The sequence below is a fragment of the Leptinotarsa decemlineata genome, unplaced genomic scaffold (genome assembly GCF_025532065.1).
Source record: "Leptinotarsa decemlineata unplaced genomic scaffold, Ldec_3_MD MMD2_tig00026328_RagTag_RagTag, whole genome shotgun sequence".
In the NCBI taxonomy this organism is placed as follows: domain Eukaryota; kingdom Metazoa; phylum Arthropoda; class Insecta; order Coleoptera; family Chrysomelidae; genus Leptinotarsa; species Leptinotarsa decemlineata.
In genome coordinates this window covers 2,213,925-2,239,040 of record NW_027412688.1, presented here as the reverse complement: position 1 = coordinate 2,239,040, position 25,116 = coordinate 2,213,925, and the positions used below count along the sequence as shown (strand labels likewise).

At 37.2% G+C, this 25,116-nt stretch overlaps 1 protein-coding gene across 2 annotated transcripts in view; it reads right to left on the bottom strand.

Moving 5' to 3' along the window:
• SPR (Sex peptide receptor) overlaps nucleotides 1–25,116 on the bottom strand; it is a 187,397-nt gene that overhangs the window by 2,261 nt on the left and 160,020 nt on the right. For both annotated transcript variants that reach the window (XM_074181915.1, XM_074181914.1), the window contains exon 3: nucleotides 11,346–11,543. In XM_074181915.1, the coding sequence (XP_074038016.1) occupies nucleotides 11,346–11,543 (198 nt within the window). The remainder of the gene's footprint in view (nucleotides 1–11,345; nucleotides 11,544–25,116) is intronic.

Sequence of the window (25,116 nt, the reverse complement as noted above, 5' to 3'; positions counted from 1 at the left end):
AGTAAGACAATGGTTTTACTGGTTTAATTGTCAAGCCGACGTCAAGGACTGGTGCAGAAAATGTGCTGTCAGTAACGAACTTCGGATACGACCGAAAGCTCCAATGCGCCAGTATAACGTAGGTAGTCCTTTTGAGAGAATCGCTATTGACATCGCCGGCCCGTTCCCTGAGTCCGACCATCGGAACAAATACATCCTGTAGCCATAGACTATTTCAGTACATAGGCAGCCTATGCCCTGCCCAACCAGGAAGCCTTTACCATCGCTAACGATGTCGATTCGGTGTCCCATTGGAAGTGCATTCGGACTAGGGCTAAAATTTCGAGTCCAACCTGTTCCAAGAAATATGTAAACTGTTGGACATTCGAAAGATCAGAACCACAGCCTTACATCAACAGTCCGATGGAATGGTGGAACGAATGAATAAGACCATAAACCACCACTTGCCCAAGATAGTCTCTGACCACCAAAGAGACTGGGACTAGTACCTCCACCTGTTCCTGTTGGCCTATCATGTTGGCAGTGCACGAGTCAACCGGCCAAACCCCTGCCAGTATTATAATGGGCCGAGAGATGCGGCTTCCTTGCGATCTGAAATTTGGGACGCCGCCAGAACAAGACACTGCGGGGGAAGACTATGTCAGCAAGCTTCGGCAGAGAATGGACGACATTCATGAACGAGTCCGTCTGAACATCCGGAGTGCCAGCGATAGGATGAAGGAGGCCTATGACATCAAGGCGAATGCTGGAGGATTCGAAATCGGCGACCTAGTTTGGCTGTACAATGCCGTGGCGATGCCGTGGTTTATTACCGAAGTTGCGGAACACGTGGTCCGTACAAAATCATGAAGAAGATAAATGACCTCGTCTATCGAATCCATAAGCCACTTCGAGGAAAGCCTAGGGTCGTCCATTCCAATACATTGGCTCCTTATGCTGTAATTCACGACCAAGTTCGCGGCCTCAGACCACCAGAGGATGAAATAACGTTCCAGAAGTTCATGTTTTTATACTCGAACGGACAGACGGTCGTACATGGGGTAAGTCAAGATGAGCCACGATACCTTTTCAAAGTTACATTGCGAGAACAGAATCCTGCAGTCGGAGGAATGCTACAGTTGAAGAAGGATCAGAGAAATATTTTCTATTTGATGACCAAAACGCATTCTCGGGATAAACTGTCCTATGAAGATGTCTGCAAGAGTCTTGCCAGACTGAGGGACACGATGCCCGACCAGAATCTTGTGGTGTACGGTAACCATCTTCCACGACTGAGCATGAAGACTGTGGAGTGCTACTTCCATCGAATTTCACAGTGCAGATATGGGGAGTCCTGCAGGTATCGATACACGCCAAGGATGCCATTTCGGGGCGAAAACGTCTTTAAGAAGGGGGCAATGTAACGAATCTGAACCCGCCCCTGACCGATATGCCGGCCAGCGAACAAACACACGACATCACCGCGGAAGAATTCAGTCGGCAACCGCCGGTAAAACTCTAGTTGAGTGTCGAACCGACTACAGATTTCTAGAAAGAACCGTTACATTATATAAGCCCTGCTTCCCGACCCAAGAGGGCAGTTCAGAAAGTGAATCGAGCGACTAAACAGGAAATAAGCATCTAGATGTCTATGAGATTTTAGAAATAAGTAAACATGCTAATATTATGAACAAGGATGGTGGACCAATACCTAATAGAATACTATATATCTTGCTTGTTGAAATATTTTATTTATTAGATTTACCTGACTATTAGATGAGGCAACATTGTAAAATTAATTCAAGACAATCAAGACACAGTTACCTAGCAAAGGTATCTATGGTATGAATGAGAACAATGTAAAATTTATTTTCGTGAATTTATGCGAAAAGCCATGTTTCTAGCAGTTCAATCAAACTTTCATTTCTCTCCATTTCTCAGAATGATATTAGCCTGTTTTCGACGGAATTGTTGAATTAGACTTCTAAATTATCTCGACACCAAATTTTTCTAATTAAAATGTAAATGAGCAATTTTCCGTTGATTTCTCAGATATATAAGGGTGTATTTCACGCATAGCTGAACACAAGAATTAACAGGATGCTGACTACGCGTCAAATCTGTTAGCACTTGGAATAATGTTAAGAATCAGTTTTCTGCTTCAATTTCTTTGCCAGTTTGTTGGTGTCGAGGCTTATAATGGGCCTTAGTTGACAGACTCCTTGAACATTTTATTCGTAATGTATATCACAGGGGTGACTATTCAGAGTTTTCTTACTCCAGTTCATTCATCATTCATTGAGTTCAGTGATTTTTTGATACCTACTATAAGCCCTTGTAAATACAAACTTTCTAAGGAAACTTGTACAAGGGACTATAATTGTAATGTAATTCAATATTAGACACGGTATTAGCCAGAGAGTAAAAGCAACCTTTGAAATAGGCTCAGTTTATAGTCCAGTCATTATAGTAAGTTCACCTCGGAATTCGAGATACCCAGCTGTAAGTCTGTAAATACTTGTATATTGACACCCAAAAAGTTGTCTCAAAACCTACATATGGTAGGGTGTAAGCAACTATTAAATTTTAAGGTCAAAGGTCACAAAAATGGGTTTTTTGCGCTTTTTTTGGAAATATCTCATTTCCTATGGGTTTTTTGCTATTTGTATTTATTATAAATATTGTAGAATACAAAATTCTCTACAAATTTTGTTTGAAAAGTTTTATATACGGTGAACCGTTTTCGAGATAGAGGGCGGAGAGCACGCGGTCACAGCATCACTTCAGGTCAACCGGTGCCTCCGGTCGAAAACGCACCATATATAGTTGATGAACTATCGGTAAATCAATGATTATAAATATTTGTCAATTTTTATCAACTATTATATTAAATTTTATAATTTTTTTCCTAACTTATCCACTTTTTATTCAGTATTAATTTATTTAACAACACTTACCTGCCCATGTAATTGCAGAATTGTTAATGAAAATATAGGAATTATATTTGAATTTTAACCTAATTAATATTTATAACTTCTTACATGATGAAAAAAAAAACAAATAAATTATGAATTAATCTTTTTATCAAAAAATATCATTGAATACATTTATTTTTATTGAAAGTAAAGAAATGGAATAAAGGGTACAAAAACTACAATTTATAATTTTAATCATCTTCTTCCTCTTCATCGTCGTCTTCTGGCTGCTGGTAAATTTCAAACTGGTCTTCATTATCGTCTTCAACGACATTTGTCTCAAGTTCTTCCATGATTTCGGGGTCAAAGGTTCCACCTTCGTTAATGTCGCTCTGATATGGTAGAGCATTGAGACAAGCTTACCCATTACATTGGCCACAAGCTAAAGAGCATTGCAAACCCGCTTTCCTGCATCCGCATCGCGAACCACAACCACTCTTGCAGTTGCAGAAAATTGTATTTAGCAAATCTTCTGGAGCAGGTGGTGAAATTGTCATGATAGGCTCCAGAAAATCGTTTCGCATTGCCCAACCCCATACCTGGGGTTCCAAATCATGTCCTAACCAAGTTTGAACTTGATAATATACACGGTTGAAATGTTGATGAGCAGCTGCACTTGTTGGTGGAATATTTGAAAGTTGCACAGGTTTATTAAGTTTTGTAGACTTGACGTAATGCATATAACGAAGATGATCGAGACTTTTCACAGATTTCGGAGCATTATAGACTGCCAATAAGGTTTGAGTTCCACTCTTTAATAATCTCTGGGCCGAACAATTTTCTTCCTCAAATGCTGCAGCTAGTTCATCCAAATTTGTCAGTTTCTCAAAAACTTTTAAAAATGATTTTTTTCCCTTTTTAAAAAGCACAGAAGTTGTGTCACAGCCACTTAATGCGTGCATAAATAAAATATGTTTTTTAGAATGAGGATAATTATCAAAACTTTTAGTCGAGTATATCTCCGTTTTTACATTACCTTTCCCAACTTTTTTAAAGGAAATTTCTTGTTCGTAAGACAGTGTACGCCCAATTAAAATGACAAGTAAATCAATATCTTGTCCTATTATAACTGCAGTTTTTTTAGACTTTGATTCTTCAATTGCAGTTTCAACAATAAGAACATCCGCATCATCTCTGGCTTGTTTAGTAGTAATATTTGCAGCTTGTAATTTTTCATTTAACATATTAATGAACTTATCTTTGTTATTTCGATTTGACGTAGTGGAAGAATTTTTAAATTTACTGATTTTAAAGAGGCACTAAATTATTTTCTATTTAAAATGTCATTAGTGTAAATGGGAATGTAATTATATTATGATTTAAGTTTTTCTCTTAATTATTTTTTAATTTTTGTAAACGGTTATCAGTATTATTGAATAGATATAGATTTAATGCATGAAGAAAATGATAAAATATAATATAATGATTAATAAAAATTGACAAATATTTATAATCATTGATTTATCGATAGTTCATCAACTATATATGGCGCGTTTTCGACCGGAGGCACCGGTTGACCTGAAGTGATGCTGTGACCGCGCGCTCTCCGCCCTCTATCTCGAAAACGGTTCACCGTATAAAAAATTTTTTCAAACAAAATTTGTAGAGAATTCTGTATTCTATAATATTGATAATAAATACAAATAGCAAAAAACCCATAGGAAATGAGATATTTCCAAAAAAAGCGCAAAAAACCGATTTTTGTGACCTTTGACCTTGAAATTTAATAGTTGCTTACACCCTACCATATGTAGGTTTCGAGACAACTTTTAGGGTGTCAATATACAAGTATTTACAGACTTACAGCTGGGTATCTCGAATTCCGAGATTCTTACCTAATTTAAGCTTAAATGACTGGATTATTAGGAGAAGGAGGAGAGTAGAACCTAAATCCAAATGTGCTGTTTAGCGAAATTATGCGGTAAAAAGGTCATTGACTGTACTAGAATTGTTCTGCCCTGGTACATACATCATGTATCAGTTATTAAAGTAATAAACACTGCCTACTTTGAAAGTAGGTTCCAAAGATTTGCCACTCGATTCATGGGGTCTTCCCATATTCCTTCGATATCTTTTAGAAGGTTTACATGAGGACCTCAATGGAATTACTGAGAAACCTAAACCAATCTTAACGGAGATCGACGAAAAATTGAGCGACAGCGGAAAAGCGCAAGAGTCCTGGCTGAGATACTTGAACATGAACAACTCTAAGATTGTAGACAATTTCGTTGGTCAATTAAAATCTACTATGAAGTGTAAACACTGTGGATTCTCATCAGTAACCTTCGATCCTTTATGGGATTTGTCTCTCCCTATACCACAAAGAACTAGCCAACTGAGTTTGTCACAATGCTTGGATTTCTTCACAAAAGAGGAAACCCTGGATGGAGATGAAAAAGCAACCTATTCGAGGTGCAAGGAAAGAAGAAAATACACAAAGTCCCTTCTAATCCATAAGTTTCCCCGTATTTTAGTAATTCATTTAAAAAGATTCTCTCCAACGTAAGGATTCATAGACAAATTGAATGTTGCCATTGAGTTTTCTTTAGAAGGATTAGATATGAGCAATTATGTAGCAGACAATGTGACTCCTTGTCGTTACAATTTATATGCACTTTCGAATCACAGTGGGACTACTTACAACGGGCATTACACAGCATATTGCAGGCACCCTTATAGTGGCACGTGGAATGAATACAATGATTCACACGTGTCCAAAATTTCACCAAAGTCGCTTATGAGTGAGGAGGTATATGTCCTCTTTTATGAACAGGAGGGAACAAAGCAGCACTTTGAGGTGTTTTTTTTCTCCTCTCTTGTAATAAGCTATATTCTGTTATTTGATTTGTATTTCATGATTCTTCTGATGATAAACATTGTTTTGTTAGAATAAAAATATTTCTCCATGTTGTACTTTGTTTTGATTTGTAAAAATCAATGAAACAACTAATTAGTTGAAATACACTGTACAAATATGGTGAGCAATGAAAAATGTAACTGGAATATGTTGATGACTTTTTCAATTATATTATATATATATATATATATATATATATATATATATATATATATATATATATATATATATATATATATATATATATATTACATATGTTATAAATAAAAATTGGTGTCAGGTCTTGATGCAAGAAGATAGATCATGGGCTGAAAAAATCCGGGCCTAAGAAAGAAAACGAGTTTTTTTCTGTTCAAAATTGACTTTATTCATCAACGTAATCTCCATCAAGAGACACATAATAATTCCAGTGCCTCTGTAATAATTCAATAAGCCATTTTTGTGTAACGATTTAACTTTTGCCTCAAAATAGGCCTCAGTTTCGACAATAACCTATTCATTCGAGCGAAATAATTTACAGGTGAGCATTTTTTTGAGGTCTGCGAATAGCCAGTAATCGCTGGGAGCAAAATCTGGTGAACGCGGTGAATGTGCGAGCAATTCAAAGTTCGATTCATGTAGTTTTGCTATTATTTTGATTGACTTGTGACACGCTGCATTGTCTTGATGCGCAGTAGATCAGCCGGCGGAGTGGGGCGAGAGCCCATTAACATCGAGGAACTCGAGTAGAGAACATCGTGTAAGTAGGATATGATTTGCAATTATATAACATCAATTATCTTATCATTATTTTCCACCAGAACAAAAGGAGGAATTGGAGTTTCCGTTCTCTACTGGTAAATGTGTAGTTGTCAACACTTGCCGAAATTTTTTAAGCCAAAATTCTTTTCCCGATTGTACTTCCTGATAAAATTTTGCAGTGGACAGTTACCATCTTTCTTTATCGTTCGCGCATTTCGGAGGAACAGCTAGATTGGCGAAGCTGCACGTGTATAAAATTGATATTGGAACGTTGCAATATCAATATACGATAAAAGAATAAGTTGATATTCTTTACTTCATACGAATGTGTTTCTAAATTAATATCGAAGCTCGCTGTATATTTCTCAAGGGAAAGACACTCGGTTAGAGATGCCCCTGTACACGTATTATGTATTGCAACAAAGCACTTTTGAAACTATCACAAAAATTGAAACAGAGTGTGTCTCGAAGGAGCCATATCCAAACCCACAGGAAAATATTCCGCAAATGGAGACAAATATGTTGCCGGAAATGGTGCATTTGTGCAGTAATGAGAAAACTGTTTTATTTTTTAATATGGAATAGATATGAATTGCTCTCCTGATGTTCCTTCCTCCATAAAATTAATAGCACTACAACGAAACGGTCTTACAGTTCACGGGGATGGTTTTCTAACTCTGTTTCACGTTGTTCATTTTAATTTCAGGGTGAAAATAAAGTAGAAAACTAATTCAAAGTATTGTGAAATACTCACGTTTGCGAAAATTCCCTTTTTTTAAGCGATTTTATTTTTTTTAAGGTCAAAACAAGCACTACAGGAAAATCCCTTAGGTGCTCTAAAAGCGGTACCTGTGCGGAAGTAGCCATTCACATTTGATTTGAATCGCTGGAGAGTACATTCATTCGGAAAAACGTTCTCAGAAATTTTATTTCGTTTAAACGCAGCTCTCCGAATGAAATAGTTTTTAAACAGTGAAGGAAAAAATTCAAAAAAATGTTAAGGCTGTAAGAAATACAAATTTTAAGCTGGAAACCATAGCTTGTTACCGTTGTTGACAGCAATTTGTTTGATAGAACTAGTTTTAACTCAAAATTACTTTTTCGGCAACAGTCTGAGAAGTAACCACTTTCCTGACCCTTTTTCTTTAGTATAGTAGCATTTCTTCGACCTAGTACTATAAGTATGTACTTTCAGGAAGAATCACGTCGTTGTTATTGTAAATATGAAAATCTTGGTAGGTATGGTTTTGATAAATGCGGTTGATCATTACCATAGCAGCGAAATAAAAACTGGCAACTATTTGACGTGAAATTAGTTGATCTTTTAGTTTTTGAAAGTTTGCGTGGTTTTCCAATTCAGCATGTGTTCAAGTTCAGTTAGAATAGCTAGTGAGCTGGATTTTTTGGTATTTCTCAAAATTTCGAAGAATGAACAAGAAACTTTTTTTCTTCATTTGTCAGCGGATGTTCTTGCAATTCTGGAACCCTTAGATACCAGTCGAGATGATGGTAAACGACAAGATGGTATGTCTCTCATACCTTGGAAATACGATAAACCTGTGGTATGGGACTTCACTTGCGTTGACACGGTCGCGGCTTGTCTGGCGAAAAATTGAAACGAAAAAAATACCAAAATCTTGGTTTCACACTTTTGGTGTTTATGGCCCGGAGTCTCTGTTATTCGTTGATGAGCTCGGAAGGAGAATAGGGCAAGCAACGAAAGATCACCGTTCTACCTCTTTTTTGATAGAATGAATTAGTATTGCTATTCAACGTGATAATGCTGCTTCGGTCCTTGGAACATAATTTTGATGAGATCAAGCATAGTCCTCATTTCAGTACGGAACTGAAACCTCTTCGAAACAAGCCGAGATATGTGGATATTCATCAGTCTCCTATCAAGGTTAATTCGCAAGTGATTGCTCCACCTTCTTCTTTTTCAGTGCGGTCAATGGACTTAGGTCATTTTTGCCCCTCAAATATGAGTTGCAGTCCTCGTGGTTCTGGTTCCCTTTAAGTGGATGAGTTTCATGAAGCAAGAGCCGAATCGATCCCTCTACGAAACCCTTCATCACTTGGAAGGATTGATCGCAGCTTGAGAAATGGTTCTTATGCAAATTATGTGAAACATGTTCTTCCTTACGAATCAGTAGACAGTTGTCCTGAAAACTCTGAAAAGCAAATTGGATTAGATAATTTAGGAAACATTTGCTACATGAATAGCATTTTACAAGTGGTGTTCATAACGAATAATTTCAAGAACGAGATTTTAATGATGAACGAGAATGTTTCCTACTTATTCACCAAACTCAAACACCTGTTCATGCAGCTGCAGTTTAGTAAGAATGTATCATCTTCCCCTTCAACCGATTTCCTGGAGTCTTTAAGTCCACTAGATACTCGTTAGGATAACAAGAATATTGTTCAAAAATTCTCGGGGATCTTGCTAAATACTCTTCGTGAGCAAAACAGTAGCAGAATCAATACTACTGACCGCTCTGGATTGACAATTTCAAAGAGAACATTCAAAAAGCAAATTTAAAAAAGTTACATCTCGAACATTGTAATTTAGAAGAAAAACGAGCAATAAAAAGCTTATGTTACAAATACCGAGATATTTTCTATAATGATAAATTACCTCTAACCTTCACAAATGAAATTCGACATAAAATAAATTTAACAGATGAAACTCCAATTTATACAAAAACTTATAGATACCCCGAAATTCATAAACAAGAAGTTAAAACTCAAATTCAAAAAATGCTACGGCAAGGTATAATTCAACCATCAACATCACCCTTTTCAAGCCCTATTTGGATAGTTCCAAAAAAATCAGACGTCTCAGGACAAAAAAATGGAGATGAGTAATAGATTATCGTAAACTGAATGAACGAACATTAGACGATAAATAACCTTTACCAAACATTAACGTTATTCTCGACAAATTAGAAAAAAGTCATTATTTTACCACATTAGACTTAGCAAACGGTTTTCACCAAATAGAAATGCACCCTGATGACATACAAAAAACTGCTTTTTCAACAGAAAACGGACATTACGAATATAAACGTATGCCTTTTGGATTAAAGAATGCCCCCAGTACCTTTTAACGAGTAATGGACAATATATTACGAGGTCTACAAAATGAAACATGCTTAGTATATTTAGACGACATAGTTATTTCCAGTACATCTTTACAAGAACATTTATAACGCCTACAAAACGTATTTGAAAGACTAAGACAAGCTAATTTTAAAATCCAATTAGACAAATCAGAATTTTTGAGAAAAGAAACCAGTTATTTAGGACATGTAATAACGTCAGACGGAGTAAAACCAAACCCCGATAAAATTGAAGCTATTAAATCCTGATTCCGTACAGTCTATCTCGTCTTGTGTTTGTGAATCTGGAAAACTCCTCATTTGTTAACTTTGTAGTAAATGTTCAAGAGGTAGCAAAAACGATTGTGAATTTCTGGAACTTCAACTAGCTAATATGACTAATAACCAGTCCATGCAAAGCTTATTGTTAAATTACTTGAAAATGGAACTTTTCAACAGGTGATGATCGACTGTATTGCTAACCATACGCCAAACTAAGTGACTGTTATAAGAAAACAAGTATAGTTGAGGCACCAGTCAATCTAATAATAACACTGATGATCTTCAAACATGACTCAACCTCTGACGTGAGCACCAAGCTCTTACGAAGGTTCGAAATAGACAAAAACACTTCAATCTAGCAGACCACTTTTATAATATTCATGCAGTCATTGTTCACTGTGGTTTTGGCGTTGAATTTGTTCATTATTACGCCTTGGCAAAGACGAAACGGACTGGTTTAAGTTTGACGATAGTCATGTCACTGAGTGTTCTGGCGATGTATTGAATTTATTAGAACCTTTGGAGACACCCTGCATTTTATTTTATGAGAGAGAAAACTTTGGCAGATCAAGATCTTCAGATGATGTGGTGTTGCAGGTTTTTCAGGGTTTTCCTGCAGCTGAAAAAGCAAATGCGCCACTGGAATCAATGAAGTCGCCTCACATTTTCAATATGTAATTACTAATAAATATGTCGCTTACTGCGTTTCAGCACAACATTTTCCCGGCTTACCACACATGAATATTAGTCAAGAAATGCAGTAAGAAATCTTAAGAGACACTTTTCAAGGCAATACTGTCATTTTGTTCCAAAGAGAGTTGGAATATTTCACAATCGATGACAAAAGACATGATCTCATGTAAAAAAAATATGTGTTGATAAAAATACTTTCATGTAGGTATGAACTTCATTCTAAGAAAAGTTCCAGTACCTATGTTAAAAACACAATTTTTTATGACGACCCAAAAAGTACAATCAAAGAGGAAAGTCCCGTCTTGTTAGTCGTTTTGACACAATAATAAATGAGTGAGAAATAAATAAATAAAATTAAATCAATAAGAAATAGTTATTACACTGCTTTATAGCTTTGTCAGGTGCTAGAAAACGTTGTAATGAACCTATAGAGCTATGTAACTCGTTATGGGTGAATATTGGATATACTGCATTTTTGACTAGTAGGGCAGAATTTTGACACTAACGAAATTAATCGACTAATTGGCGCTTATTTGGAATAAATCGAAATTCACTGATATATCACAGTTTTAAGTAGACTTATAAAAACGGACAAATCTTTTGAAACCACCTAACATGTATTAGGCATCGTTTCAAGTGTTTAAAACCGAATCTCTTACCGACAGCCTTGAGATGAAAGAACAATGCAAGTTTGCGGATGAAAGGAAAAATACTAACCGTTCCATATTCCGTGTCGAAAAATCGAAACCCTTGATGGAGAGCGGCGAAAAACATAATGTTGGCCAGGCACTTGTACACGTTCGGCAAAGTACAGAATTTTCTCGCCAAGGGCGCGTGGCATACGTAGATGTACCTCTGGACTGCCAGGGCCAAGGTCAGCCATATGCTCGATGTGTGGAACATGTTTGGGATTATCTGAAATTGAAAAAAGTTGAAATAGTTTATTCTAAAATTCGAAATTTTCAGTCGTAATTTTAAAATCACAGCTCTAACATTATTTACAATAACTGAGGACATTTGGTGCAAGATTTTTCACTGTAAAACAGCTTCCTCAGGCGAGAATGTTGAATAACTCATCAAATACAACAATTTTATACTCTACAATGGTAGTTACTACCTAAAGTTCAATCAAGTAATTGATTGGATCAATTACTAAGATTATATACAATCTATAATTTACTGAGTTCTAGTCTCCTCTGTTTTCTAATAGTAAAAAGTAATAAATACTCATTTTAAATCCAGAACGCCGATAGAGTGCTCAAACCCAGTTTTGTTATTTCGTTATGATTTGCCATAGACGGATCAGGCGGGCTTATGCTACTTTACCGGGTTCATCCTATTTTTGTATCGCTTACGGGTCGCAAACAAAATATTTTATGAGCGTCGGGGTCGTTTTCTTCCTGCATTGGTGTGCGTTTGTTGAAACTTATAGCTACTTCAATTTTTTATGGATAAATTTCATTTATTTACAAACATCACTTTTATTTGAAGATTTTAGGTGTAAGCAAACATTATCGTGTGTTAGTACCAGATAAATCCGATTAATTTTCGTCGAATGTTATTAATAGAGGTTCTATAATTTCCTCAAATGAATGCTCAATACAATTTTGCAATTTAACGGAATCGACATTCTGAAAGGACGATCAAAAGAGTATTTTAACATTTTTTTATTGTAAATGTAGTGTTTTTTCTAACTCAACCCTTTACTTGAGCCCAAACGAGTTCATTGGCATAGTTCACAATGATGAGGGAGAGATGCATAATAATAATATTCGGTGTTTGTGCCATCTTGTCGACCAGATATTCCATGAAACAAGCCTAATTTGAACATACTAGAGACAGTGGTTTTTTTTGACCGTACTTACATAGTAAATGGCATTTTTTGTGTCGAAGCAACTAAATGATTTACGTTTTTTTCCATACATCGGTTGGGTATTCTTTCCACTTTCCTGGAATGAAAACCTGCATTATCAAAAACAATAACAGAGCTAGGTGGAATGAGGACTAATATTTGCTCTTCTTCTTCAAACACATCGTCATTCCATTATCGCCATAATGTTTTGTCTCAAACATCAAAAAATCTCCCTCAACCAAACGATCAACAGTTCCAATCTGGGTAATAATCAGTATCTTTCCTTTTTCATAAGGTGAGTTCAATTCGAAAGACCAGCCATCTGAAAATGCTTGGCGTATCCTTGAAATGTTTTTGTCGTGCCACATCTTTCTAACGGTATATCTTTTGTTAAGCCAAATAATCCAAATAATCAATTATTCTTTTCTCACGTCAATACTCTCTTATCTGCCTTATGTAATGTCTCCTCCAGCAAATAATTTAATCACCTTCGACTGGGACCCGACTTTCTGTTTTATTTGTCCCAGTTGAAGTTTTCCACAATTTCTCTCTGCCCATCATAGAAAACATACTTTTTCTTTTTTCAAGGTTCCCATTATTCTGTCTAGAGTCAGCATTTATTTCTCAAAATAAAATGAATGTACTGTTCTTCTACTTGCAAGTTTGAATGATGATGATGACTTTGAAACTCACGTCATTTGCGAATACTATTGTAAATCATTCCCTGAGAAAAATAACGCGGGGCGCCGCTGGTCATCTTAAATCAATTGTGACGTGTTCAAGATCGCGCTCGACTCGACTGGTGCTTCGCGATTATTCTCGGTATCGCGTCGCTTCGAGAATAATTCTACATACTTCCTAAGACTTCCATTGCCATATATGAACACTACCTATTCGCATGTCAGGGAAGTCGAGTGGACAGTGCGGTGCGAAGTGTTCCAATAAGGCGATAGACGTTTGAGTATTTGTTAGAAGTTAAAGTGTTTGATTGTATTCGTCAGATTAGCAGCTAAATAAAGTACAGTGTAGACAAACCTATGGGGAAAACGTAACAATACATTTCCATCAAAGTATCAACAATATACGAGGGATTTTGGTGTATGAGAGCGTGATATACTTTAAGAGTAATGAACTTTCCGTTATCGGAGAAAGAACATTTGCTCATTTCCGTTACTGGAAAGAAAACTGAAGTAGCCATGTTAATTCACACAATAAGCATAATTTTCTGGAAACAAAACTGACTGCGACGTGAGAGATTTATCATTAATTCATATTCTTCAGACAATCTTGACGTGATACTCTTTTATAGAGAAAATTGAAAATATCTCAGGTATGCATGATTCAATCAATCAAGCTGTGCAGATATGTGATACATTATTGAGTGCTTTTGATAGAAAGTACTTGTAATTTCAATCGATATTGAAAAACAAAAATAATTTTGGGTATTTAATTTATAATAAATTTAATAATTATCAATGCAAGTATTCCGTATTTTTGTTACTCACCGTATATGTACAAATAAAAGTATTTCGAGATTTGTTACATCAAATCGTACCACATTGAATGTTAAAAATAAATACTACATTTTTCATTTTTTAACCGACCTTATTACGTACGCCTATGGAACATATACTTGAAAATGATTCATTACTCCGCTGCTTAAGAAAATAGACAATAGTAAGTCTACTTTTGAATTCTTTCTCAGGCCTTAATTGTTTGTTCGCTTGTGATGACGGAGAAGTGGAAAGCCAAAAAGCTTCTCCCCAAAAATTATCCCCTCCTAAAAATATCCTCGTTTCAGTTTGTACATCTTTGTCATTCTCCGTTATATTGCAGCGAAATATAACTCATTAGTCTATCTTTATGTCGCTGTGATTCACCCCATGCCTAACGCGGTCTCGCTTCCTCCCCCTGATGCTCTTCGATGCATGCATAGCGCCTAATGGACCTGGTGATTTGGTAACGTCTATCCATCATAATCAAAGCTCGGGTAAACTACAATACGACTAAATGGGGAACTAGCAGATACAGTTATGTAGCTGTGGTAATTGAGACGAGGTTATCCGTCGGGTGACGAGGATCTATGATGAAGCAATTTCTGCGGCACCACCTTGTCGAAACGGATGTGAGAAAAGGAAACTCAGGATCTGAGCAAGTATAGCGCTTGCAAGATTTTGGAAATAATGATAATATGAATAATAATGATTGACCATAACATTTGGTCAGGCTATGCTTCACCATAACATCTGGTTAGGCTGGAGTGAGAACACGGTTGGTCACTTACAAAAGAGGTATACCTATTTCATGGCAACTCCCCCAGTTCCCTTCTCTTCTGCAATTATCCTTTGCGCTCAGAAATACTCGAGGATATAACTGTGGCAACTCCGGACACCGAAAGCACAAGGTCACCCATTTGTTTTATAATGATGATCCTAAACTTTATGCCTTTGTAGAAAAGGATCTCCATCAGTCCTTGAGGGTGGTGGAAGAGTACACGCATGCTATCGGTATGAAATTCGGGATAAACAAATGTGAAACGGTCTATCTCAAAAAAGGACGATGCGGGGACTACGGAGAGGATGTGCAGCTCGTAGATGGAAGCATGCCGGAGAGACTTATACTCACCTCGAGGTGGAACGACGCCACTCACAAGAAGTAACAGCAGTGAAGAACTCTATCCGCAGCAAGTATCCGGCAAACTCCGACAGATCCCGGTCTTACCCTACTCGTTTGGAGTAGTGAAGTGCACTTGGAAGGGGCTGTATCAACGTTGAGACTCGAAAAATGATGCACCTCCATAGGAGTTTGCGTCCCAAATCGTCCGTTCCACGGACTTCCTCCGACAACAGGGGGCCGTGACATTTTGTATTTGTATTCAGTATCATGACAAAATGATACTGAATGGAGCCTTTCGAATAATGAGGAGTTCGGATCGCTTCCTCTGAATTGTCCGTGAAAAAGAGAGAGCAGGAATTGGAACATTTCTCTTTAGGGCTGCTGCCCGAGCGACTGATGAACTTGGTTTAGAGTTGGCACCCGTTCAGCAGAAAACCCATATGCATGCGCAAGCATGCGATAATGCATGGGATTTCCTTCAACAATATTGAAGACTTCGGACCTATCAAAACGCCTGACCTTCGCTTTCTTCAGGTCGAGTGGGCTGAAGTCGAAAAATGAGGGGTTCATCACGGTCTCCAGGATGGTGTCTTCAACACCTTATACTACCGCAAACGCGTGATGGATAATGAGGCTCCAGACACAAGGTGCAGGCCCTTCTTCACCATCAGAGTAAGATGATATTTATCGTGGAGTTTCAGCTCTCAGCGAGACAAAAAGAGGAGGAATATCGAATTGAATATTGAGGTTTTCTATTCAAACTCCACAGACTCTATTCTAATCACCCTGTCAAGATGGTTGTTTTGATTATTGGAGTCGTTGGTGGAATGATGCACTCTCTACCCACGAATCACAAGATCATGCTGGCTTGCCGTACTAAGGCAGAAATCTTAGCCGGAAAAATTCAGAGGGCTGCCATGCTTTGCTCACTAGGCTTGTTTAGAGCACATGATTCTTGGACCCAATGATCACTTACCCTACGGTCTGGAGAGTGGTCACTGGTTGATAACGCTGTCCCACCGTTCCAAATTTATTGAGGCTTCGGAGGAAAGGCCTGACCAGCGCAAACTTAGGTTAAAATAATATTAATAATAATGTTTATCTACCATTTATGACATATTGAGTATTTATGGAAAGTCACGATGATCAATATAGCTTGCGTGGTCAGAGTATTGATACTAGATTCAAGACATTGAGTAAAACGGAATAGTTACAAATGTAAATGTATAGGTACGATTGAAAGTAAGAAAAATTCGAAATACGAATAACTCATGTAGATCAACAGATAATAAAATTGGAAGAAATAAACTTAAAATAATGAGGCGAACTGTTTCTTGTCGGTCACTAATGTTTAAAATACTGCAAGATCGGAGTTCGTTATTGTGTCATTCAAATTGATAGCACTTGCATTTTATCTACCTTATATTTATCGGAGCGATATGTCAGTGACCAAATCATAATTTTCCAGAAGTGGACAAAGAACAGTTATTCTATGAATATTCAACTGATATCCTATGGATATCTCACGGGTATTCTGTGGACAATCCAATGGATATCCATAGGATATCTGGATCTGGACATGAAACGGATATCTTGTGGATACCCGTTAAGTAGTTCATGCAAAGAAGTAACACTTTTAGGCAAAAACTGAAAGAAAAAACCCTATTTCATTTGATATTTATAAGAAATGAATGCCCGATCAAATAATGAATATGTGTTAGGTGTAGTTCTGTAATTGCTTTTCTTATTTTCACCTATAATATTAGTTCAATTCATTAGTATCAGTGTCAGTTCCTCGATGTCTTTTTGATTGATTACTACATGTTTTTTGAGCAGGAATTATTGAAATATTTCAATTGGAGTTGCTCATATTAACGGTTGTAATGTAAGTAGCTGTTAAGAACTGGATGAGTACAGTTATTTGGTACTGAAAAATTATGATCAGAAACAAATTTTATGAAAAAGCAGGACGTGAAGTTCCAAAACTGAATGATTGAGAAAACGATTCTTCTACAGGCTGTGATTTCCGAGTTTCCTAGCATACAGTATACATTTATTTTCTATTTTTGTCAGTCGATATACTCTTAATCTTGTACTCTTCAGGGTCTGTGACTTTAACCATGAAGTTTCAGTAGCAAGTGTACTTCGAAGTCACGTGGCCCGAGAACATTCTCAAACCTTACATTGAAAAACTCTTCAATTTCCATCTTTTTAGTATTTACATGCAGGGAGTGATTTTGAAGATATATTAATAGACAATTCTAGAACAGTCCCGAATTTTCGAGGATATTCGAGAAAATACATTATGTAGAATGTTCGGGAATAGTCTGGACGTTGGAGAACATGCTGAAACATTCCAGGTCATTGTGAAACTTTTCAAAACAATTTCGAATGCTTTTGGAACTTTGAAGATCATTCGAAGCAGTTTATATATGGGAGTAGCTACCAACAGTTGGAGTAGATATAAAGGATGATCCTTACGCTAAACAAAAATACGTCCTTGTCGCAGTGGTTTCCAGACCGCTTGAATTTATTTTCTCAATAGTTTTGATTTTGCAATAATTCCTAAGATATTGATTTGAATTGTATAATATGAAGGGCAATTATAATGCTTATGATAAGCTTAGGGCAACGAACGTATTAATTTGATAAAACTAAATATCGTATCTGTCTAAGTAGCTTTTCAATTACCACATTTCATGTGAGCAAAATTTTGAACAATAAAATAGGTATAGTAAGCTATCCATAATAGATAGACATATTCCATCGCGGACTTCCTTGTGGATCTATGAAAGTTTTGAATTGTTTTATTATATATCGTAGAGATTAGGCAGCGTTTTTTTTGAAAGCTCATGGAAAAGCACCACAGTCCGGATCTAACGAATAAAATCATCATATTTCAACCAACTTACACAAAACATCAATGAAATATGCATATAAACCTTTGTTTTGAACCATTCCGTTCTTTGGTGAACGTCATATGAAAATTAGTCAGTTATTTTTGAGTTTATGGCGTTCAGGCAGACCGACAAACACGGTGGGGACTTTAATTTTTAGTTTGTATTGATAAGTTGTACCAATTCAATTGAATTCTTGGGATTATAGCTTGATGAAATTCTATAACGGTCATGGATTCCTTCGAAGGAAATGCCGGAAAAAGTATAGCTGGACTTCGAGGTCCATTTCAATGCACCTAAAACTAAACATTCTATTAAAGAACTAGTTGTTATCCTTCCACTAATATGCTTTACCAATTTTTTTTATAGGAACATCGAACTCTACATCAAGCTACATCATCAATTAAATCGTCAACAGTATATCTGTCAGTTCTGCGACGTGCCAGACACGATGAGTTAAATCGAGAACCAAAAAGTGCTTTCCGTTTCGAGTGAAGCAACAAAAGGCGAAGGCAAAATTGTTTATTCTGCGGAACGAGTCCAGTTCGTGAAGAAGTGTCCTTTCGAACCGCAACGAAAGTAAAGAGGGTGAGTGCCGCTCATTCGAAGTCAATTAAGTTTATCTCTGAGGAATGGAAAGCCCTGCTCGTTTTTGTTGGTTTAGTTTGATGGAGCGACGTTCTTTGAAAGGATTCATCTAATCAATGGTCCTAATTGATTGTCTATTGTGCACACAATTCGACGGGACAGGCAAAGCAGTTGGCAATCTTGGGGGGGGGTGATTATCAAACAAATCTTTTGATAACCTTTATGATCCAGTCATCTTAGTCAAGATTAGGAAAGTACCCCGGAATTTGAGATACCCAGCTATAAACTCGTATAAACTTGTATTTTGACATCCTAAAAGTTGTCTGAAAACCTACATATGGTAGTGTGTACGCGACTATTAAAATCCAGAGTCACAAAAATCAAATTTTTGCACATTTTTTTGGAATATCTCGTTCCCTATGGGGTGTACACCATTTGTATTCGCTATCAATGTTGTAGAGCAGGGGTCTCCAAACTACGGCCGCAAACGTCTTGTATATACTTGGAGTAACTTTGAAGATGTTTCGATTCATAGTGTCGTTTAATGTTATAGTCTTTGAGAACAGCTATGGTTTCATTACAAATTAAACATAGCGCCTTATTACTGGACTCAATCACAAAATACTGAAAGTTCCATTTTTCTTGGAACGTTCTGGATTCACTGACGATTTTTCGCTTCTTTTCCATACTAACAAATCACACATAAAAACAATGAGTCAAATCAAAATACTTTTATTGACGAGTGTTACTTTATTTCACAATAGACAGTTTCGCTTCCTTCGCCTTTCCTACGCAGACTAACTCGCAGTTGTTTGATCCTGTGAAGTGTGATCTTTAACTCGCAGTTGCGCCGCTAGCCTTTTTATATGCAGTTATTACTGCCATCTCGAGGTGATTGAAATACACTAGCTAGAACCAGAACTTTCTCGAACCAACGCGGTAATTCCAAATATTTAATTACGCCTAATGCCACATAGCGGGTAGCTGAAAAAGATAGTACATAGTACCACTACTCGCCACTAGATGTCGTTAAGTGTCACAATACACAATAATAATAGAAATGCAAAAAAGCATAAGTTTGCTTAGGTCACGCACTTTGCGACTACCTTAGTCTAGTTAGTGGCAGAAATTGGCCCTTGGAAAAAACTGAAAAAATCATTATGGCCCGAAGGCTTCAAAGTTTGGAGACCCCTGTTGTAGAGGATTGGATTCCCTACAACTACCACTACGTGGTAGGAGATCATAATGAAAAGAGAAATGAAAACTTCTATGTCCTCTTAGATACTAAGTTATTTACACGGAATCAGAGAAACGAATCACCACCAACATGAATCTCTCTTGCCCTAAACTGTATGGCCTGATAAAACACATAAAGAGGATAACCCCATAAGACCGGTAGTTTCGTATATAAATAGTCCGGTAAGAGAACTAGGAATACGTCTCAACAAGTTGTTCAAAAATATTACCAATTTCGTCCCACCTCACAGCATTAAAAATTCACTGACTTTAGTAGGAAACATAAGAAACCAAACCACGCCACATAATTCAATTTTAGTTTCATTCGATGTAGAGTATGTTCTCCAACATACCGTACAGCGGGTGTAAGCCCCTCATTTTAGACATATTAGATCAAGCCAAAGTGGACCATATCACTTCTTTTGAAGTTTCAACGGCTTTCGATGTGTGTCTAAATCAGAGCTACATCGAAACAGAGATAGAGAAACAGATAAATTTCTTAGACCTGGCCATTACACACAATCAGAATAAATTCGACTTCAATGTTTTCAGAAAACCTAGCTATACAGACATCACCATCCCAAGCGATTCTTTCCATCCAGACAGTCATGAATTAGCAGTCTACAACTCAATGTTGCACAGAGCATTCGCACTGCCTTTGTCTGCTATCTAGCTAGGGAAATTGATACAATTACACAGATGAAAAGTGATAACTGGACTTATTCCTCCGAGATCTGACTATTTATAGGTCATTCAAGTGCTTTCACCTATCCCCTCTTCATTGGTTTTAGCGGGAGATGACCGTTTGGCGGGAGTTGGCCGTTTTCCGCTTGATTAGAGGTTTCCATATGTTACGTATCTCTACGCTAGCTTGGCTAAATGCATTGTTGGACAACATATACGCGGCTTCTTTGAATTTGCTCCTGAATCAGTGTTCCTCCTTGTGGATGATTTCAGCTTGAGCCCACTTGATGTTATGTTGTTGAGTGCAAACATGCTCTGCTATTCCGGATTTGCTGGTTTCTCCTCGCTGTGTGTGTTTCTTGTGCTCAGCAATGCGAACTTTCAATGGCCTCTTAGTTTCACCGATGTATGATTCTCGGCAATCGCAGAGTATCCGGTAAATGCAATTCTTGGAATCGCAGTCCGCGTTTGGTGGCCTGGTTTTCGTGAGGCTGCTACGGATAGTGTTCCCAGATATGAAGCAGGTCCTGATGTTATACTTGGACCCAATCCTTCTTATCCTTTCCGATAATCTTCTGATGTAGGGAAGTACAAGTACTTGTTGTGGAGGCTTCTTTTTCTTATGGAGCTTAACGTGTCGCTCGAGTGGGAACGACACCTGACCGAAGCGATATTTTCGACAGTGCGTACATTGCGATGATGCAAAGGCCTGACCACATCTGTAACGCTTCAGGTCTCTTTGAATTCCTCTATAACTTTACCAATTTCTTGCATTATAGGTCGACTATGACGACCATAATCATCCCCTAATGCTCGAAAAGTGGCCAAGTTTGAATCAATACATTTGTAGTGAGTTGCAAATATTTTAACGCGTTCTTCGGTTGTTGAACGATCCGTATTCGTGACAAAGCTTTCACTTAATTAATGACACTTCAGATGAAATATATTCAGCAGCTGACAGCCTTACCGGCCGGCGGTTTTAGAACCACTAAATAGATAACTCTATGGGCAGCGATGACGTTGTGATAAGGAAAGACTCCTTACAAAAAACTTGAACGAGTGTGATTCAATTCCCAACATGAGCTTAGTATTCCTGAAACTCTGTTTAGAGCCATGAAAATATATTTCAAATCTTTGTGCCATGTATAGATCTTTTCAGTGGTCCGCGTCTGGAATTAATTCCTGGTGGTTCCCCATGACCTCGATGGTCATTAACATTCTCTAGAATGTTTCGTTGAAGTAAATATGCACAGGTTTCTCGAATGCCAATTGTGAATTTTCCGTGTGATGAAAAACTCTTCCAAGTCAGTAACTTTCACCAAAGAGCTAACTAAATCATCTGGCAAACAACAGATAATCCAGCGCGAAGAAGTTGACAATTCCCTAAGTACTTGGAAAAGCATCACCTGATTGAATTTTCTTGAATTATTTGTGTTTGATGTCGCTCTAGCTCGACGAAGTAGAATATTGACAATAGCAAATTAACAACGCGTGTTTGAGAGTTAGGAACTTCAATGGCTCCAAAGGAAAATTCTTGTATCTAGAGCGCCCGCTACCATTCCAAATAAATAACTCACGTCTCGTTTTACCAGAAAGTGGAAAATCTGGAACTTTAAAAGTTTCTAAGTCTGCTTTGAAACTATTCCAATTTCGATTCAATCGAGAGAGAATTTCCAGCGAAAAGCAAAGGAATAATAGTTATTTATCACAGAATATTATCGAGTCGAATGCAGAGGAAGTGTGGAGTTGGCTGGATTTGTTTTATTTCTCCTCAGCTTCATGCGGTGTGAAACTCGGATATTTCAATATTGTTTTTCCTAGATTCACTATACTGTGCATTTTTTATTTCTTTGTTTTTATCTTAGCAACGACTAGTTTTATACAATTTTAATGAGAACAGTATGTATACAGGGTGTAACTGAATAAGTGTAAAACATTCAAGGAGTTGATTCCTCATCGATAAAAAGATAGGATCCCTCATATAAAGAAACTTCATTGGAGCATCCCTTGTTAAGATCCTTCCCCTTAAAGGGGGTACATAAAATTTGTATAACAATTTTTTTCACAAGCACTGAAAAAGTTACAATATTGAAATTAACCTGACGTTTTGTACTACCAAAAATACACTCAGCAGCCATAAATTTATTTGGTTTACCCCATGGTTGTAAGGGGTGGAAAACGCAACCCCTAAAATTTATTTCCAATGTAACTTTTTGTCTTATTATTTGTTTACCATTTAAAAATTCATTTCCGATAGCCTGTTCCATTCTGAACAAAAAATGTCTCGTGGGTTTTTTGTCCAAAAGAAACAACTACAGAGATACATCGTTATAAATGCGAAAATACGAAACTAATCTATCTAGTAGGTCGCTATTAGCGATAGTGACAATTAAATTGGTAGGACGCTGTCAGTTTGTGAATTTTCGAAATTGAATTAATACTAATTGTGTGTTGTTGTTCTGTTCTTAATTTGTCACTTTAATAATTCACTTGTTATTAAAATGGCATACACAAACGAGGAAATGGCTGATATGCATTACGTTTACGGTCTGTCGCAGGGGAATGGGTTAGAAGCTTCTAGAAGATATGCTGAAATGTATCCTCAACGGCAGCATCCTTCCCATAGAATATTTGCTCGACTTCATCAAAGATTACGAGAATATGGTTCATTCGACAAAAGAACGCAGGATTGTGGTCGCCATCGAGAAGTACGAACACCACAGATTGAGGAAGCAGTACTTAATTTGATTGAAGAACAACTTACTACCAGTACTAGAAAGATTGTTTTCCAGATAAATGTTGATCATATGACGGTATTTCGAATTTTAAACGAGCAACTCTTATACCCTTACCATCTGCAACGAGTACAGGTACTGTTACCGCGAGACTTTCCGAACCGTCTTGAATTTTGCAATTGGATGCTGGAAATGATTAGAAGAAATTGTGACTTTCTGAAGATGATAGAATGTAGTTTTTCTCAGGACAAGATTATTAATTTTCATAATTACCACATATGGGCTGATGAAAACCCTCACGCTATTGTCGAAACTAACCATCAAGAACAGTTTTCTCTCAACGTGTGGCTCGGAGTTATTGGGGATGATTTAATTGGGCCTCATTTTCTACCTCCTCGATTAAATGGTGAGGCATACGTTCAATTTTTAGGAGAAGTGCATCCAGTACTGCTGGAGGAAGTTTCTTTGGGCGTCAGAAGGGATATGTTTTTCATGCATGATGGGGCTCCCGCCCATTTTAGTCAAGTAGCACGTCAACATTTAACTGAAACATATGCAAATCAGTGGATAGGTCGAAGAGGACCACAGAACTGGCCCGCTCGATCCCCGGATCTCAATCCTCTCAATTTCTCTATTTGGGGCCATTTAGAGCATGTGGTTTATCGTACTCCTGTTCGCGATGTAGAGGACTTAAGAAACCGCATCATCGATGCGTGCAGGGTAATCAGAGATATTCTAGGAATATTTGAGCGAATACGTGGCTCAATGCGCCGACGTCTAGACGCATGCGTAATGTCTGAAGGTAGACATATTGAACATTTACTATGATTTCTACATGTGTGTTTTGTTATTAATACATTAGTTTTGTTTATTACCCTTTAATCGTTTAATGCAGGTACTAACTACAAAATAATAATAAATCCAGTTCGTATTTATGACGATGTATCTCTGTAGTTGTTCGTAAAATAATTTTTTGCTGCGAACTGGCTCATTTAGGGCAAAAAACCCAAGAGACATTTTTTGTTTAAAATGAAACAGGCTATCGTAAATAATTTTTCAATGGTGAACAAATAATAAGACAAAAAGTTACATTGAAAATAAATTTTAGGGGTTGCATTTTCCACCCCTCACAACCATGGGCTGAACCAAATAAATTACTGGCTAAGTATCTTTCTGGTAGAACAAAACGTCAGGTTAATTTCAATATTGTAACTTATTTAGTTATCTTTTAGATATCACTCACAGGATTCCTACACAATATAAATAATGAAAGAAGTAAAATTTCACCTACATGGAACACTATCATCCTCCCTGGTAGACACCCGGATGTTTCGCCGCAAGACAGTTGCCTTATTGGCTCTTCAGTACCAAATACGGATACCATTATGAGAAAAAAATACTCAATTCATGAAATTACGAATTGTTGTCACGGATTTGATTGAATCCATCATTTTAAACCACCAAACAGTGCATAGAGTGCTTGAAAAGATGGTAGTCGGTTGGTAGGTAGTTGGGAGAGATGAATACTTCAAAATATTATTTCGAACTATTCATTTGTTTATACATATGTATCTCTCCTCAACACAGTCTTCAGATACGTTTTGATCTCTGTTAGAGTATTGGTACCTGGGATGTTTCTTCCTCGCTTGGGGCTTTGTTCACGAGATGAAGCTGTTACTAGTTAACAATCTTTCTCTTCGACGAAGGTTTCATACACGCAGTCGAGCCGTGCTGAAATCAATCGCGCCTCAAGCACACTGCTGTTTGTATCGGATCTATTCTGCACTGATGAGAGGTAGTACCTCGAAACCGGTCCCTAGGTGATTAACTCGATTGATTTAGCCAGAGATACCTCTGTGAGATCTTGCATAAATGTCTGT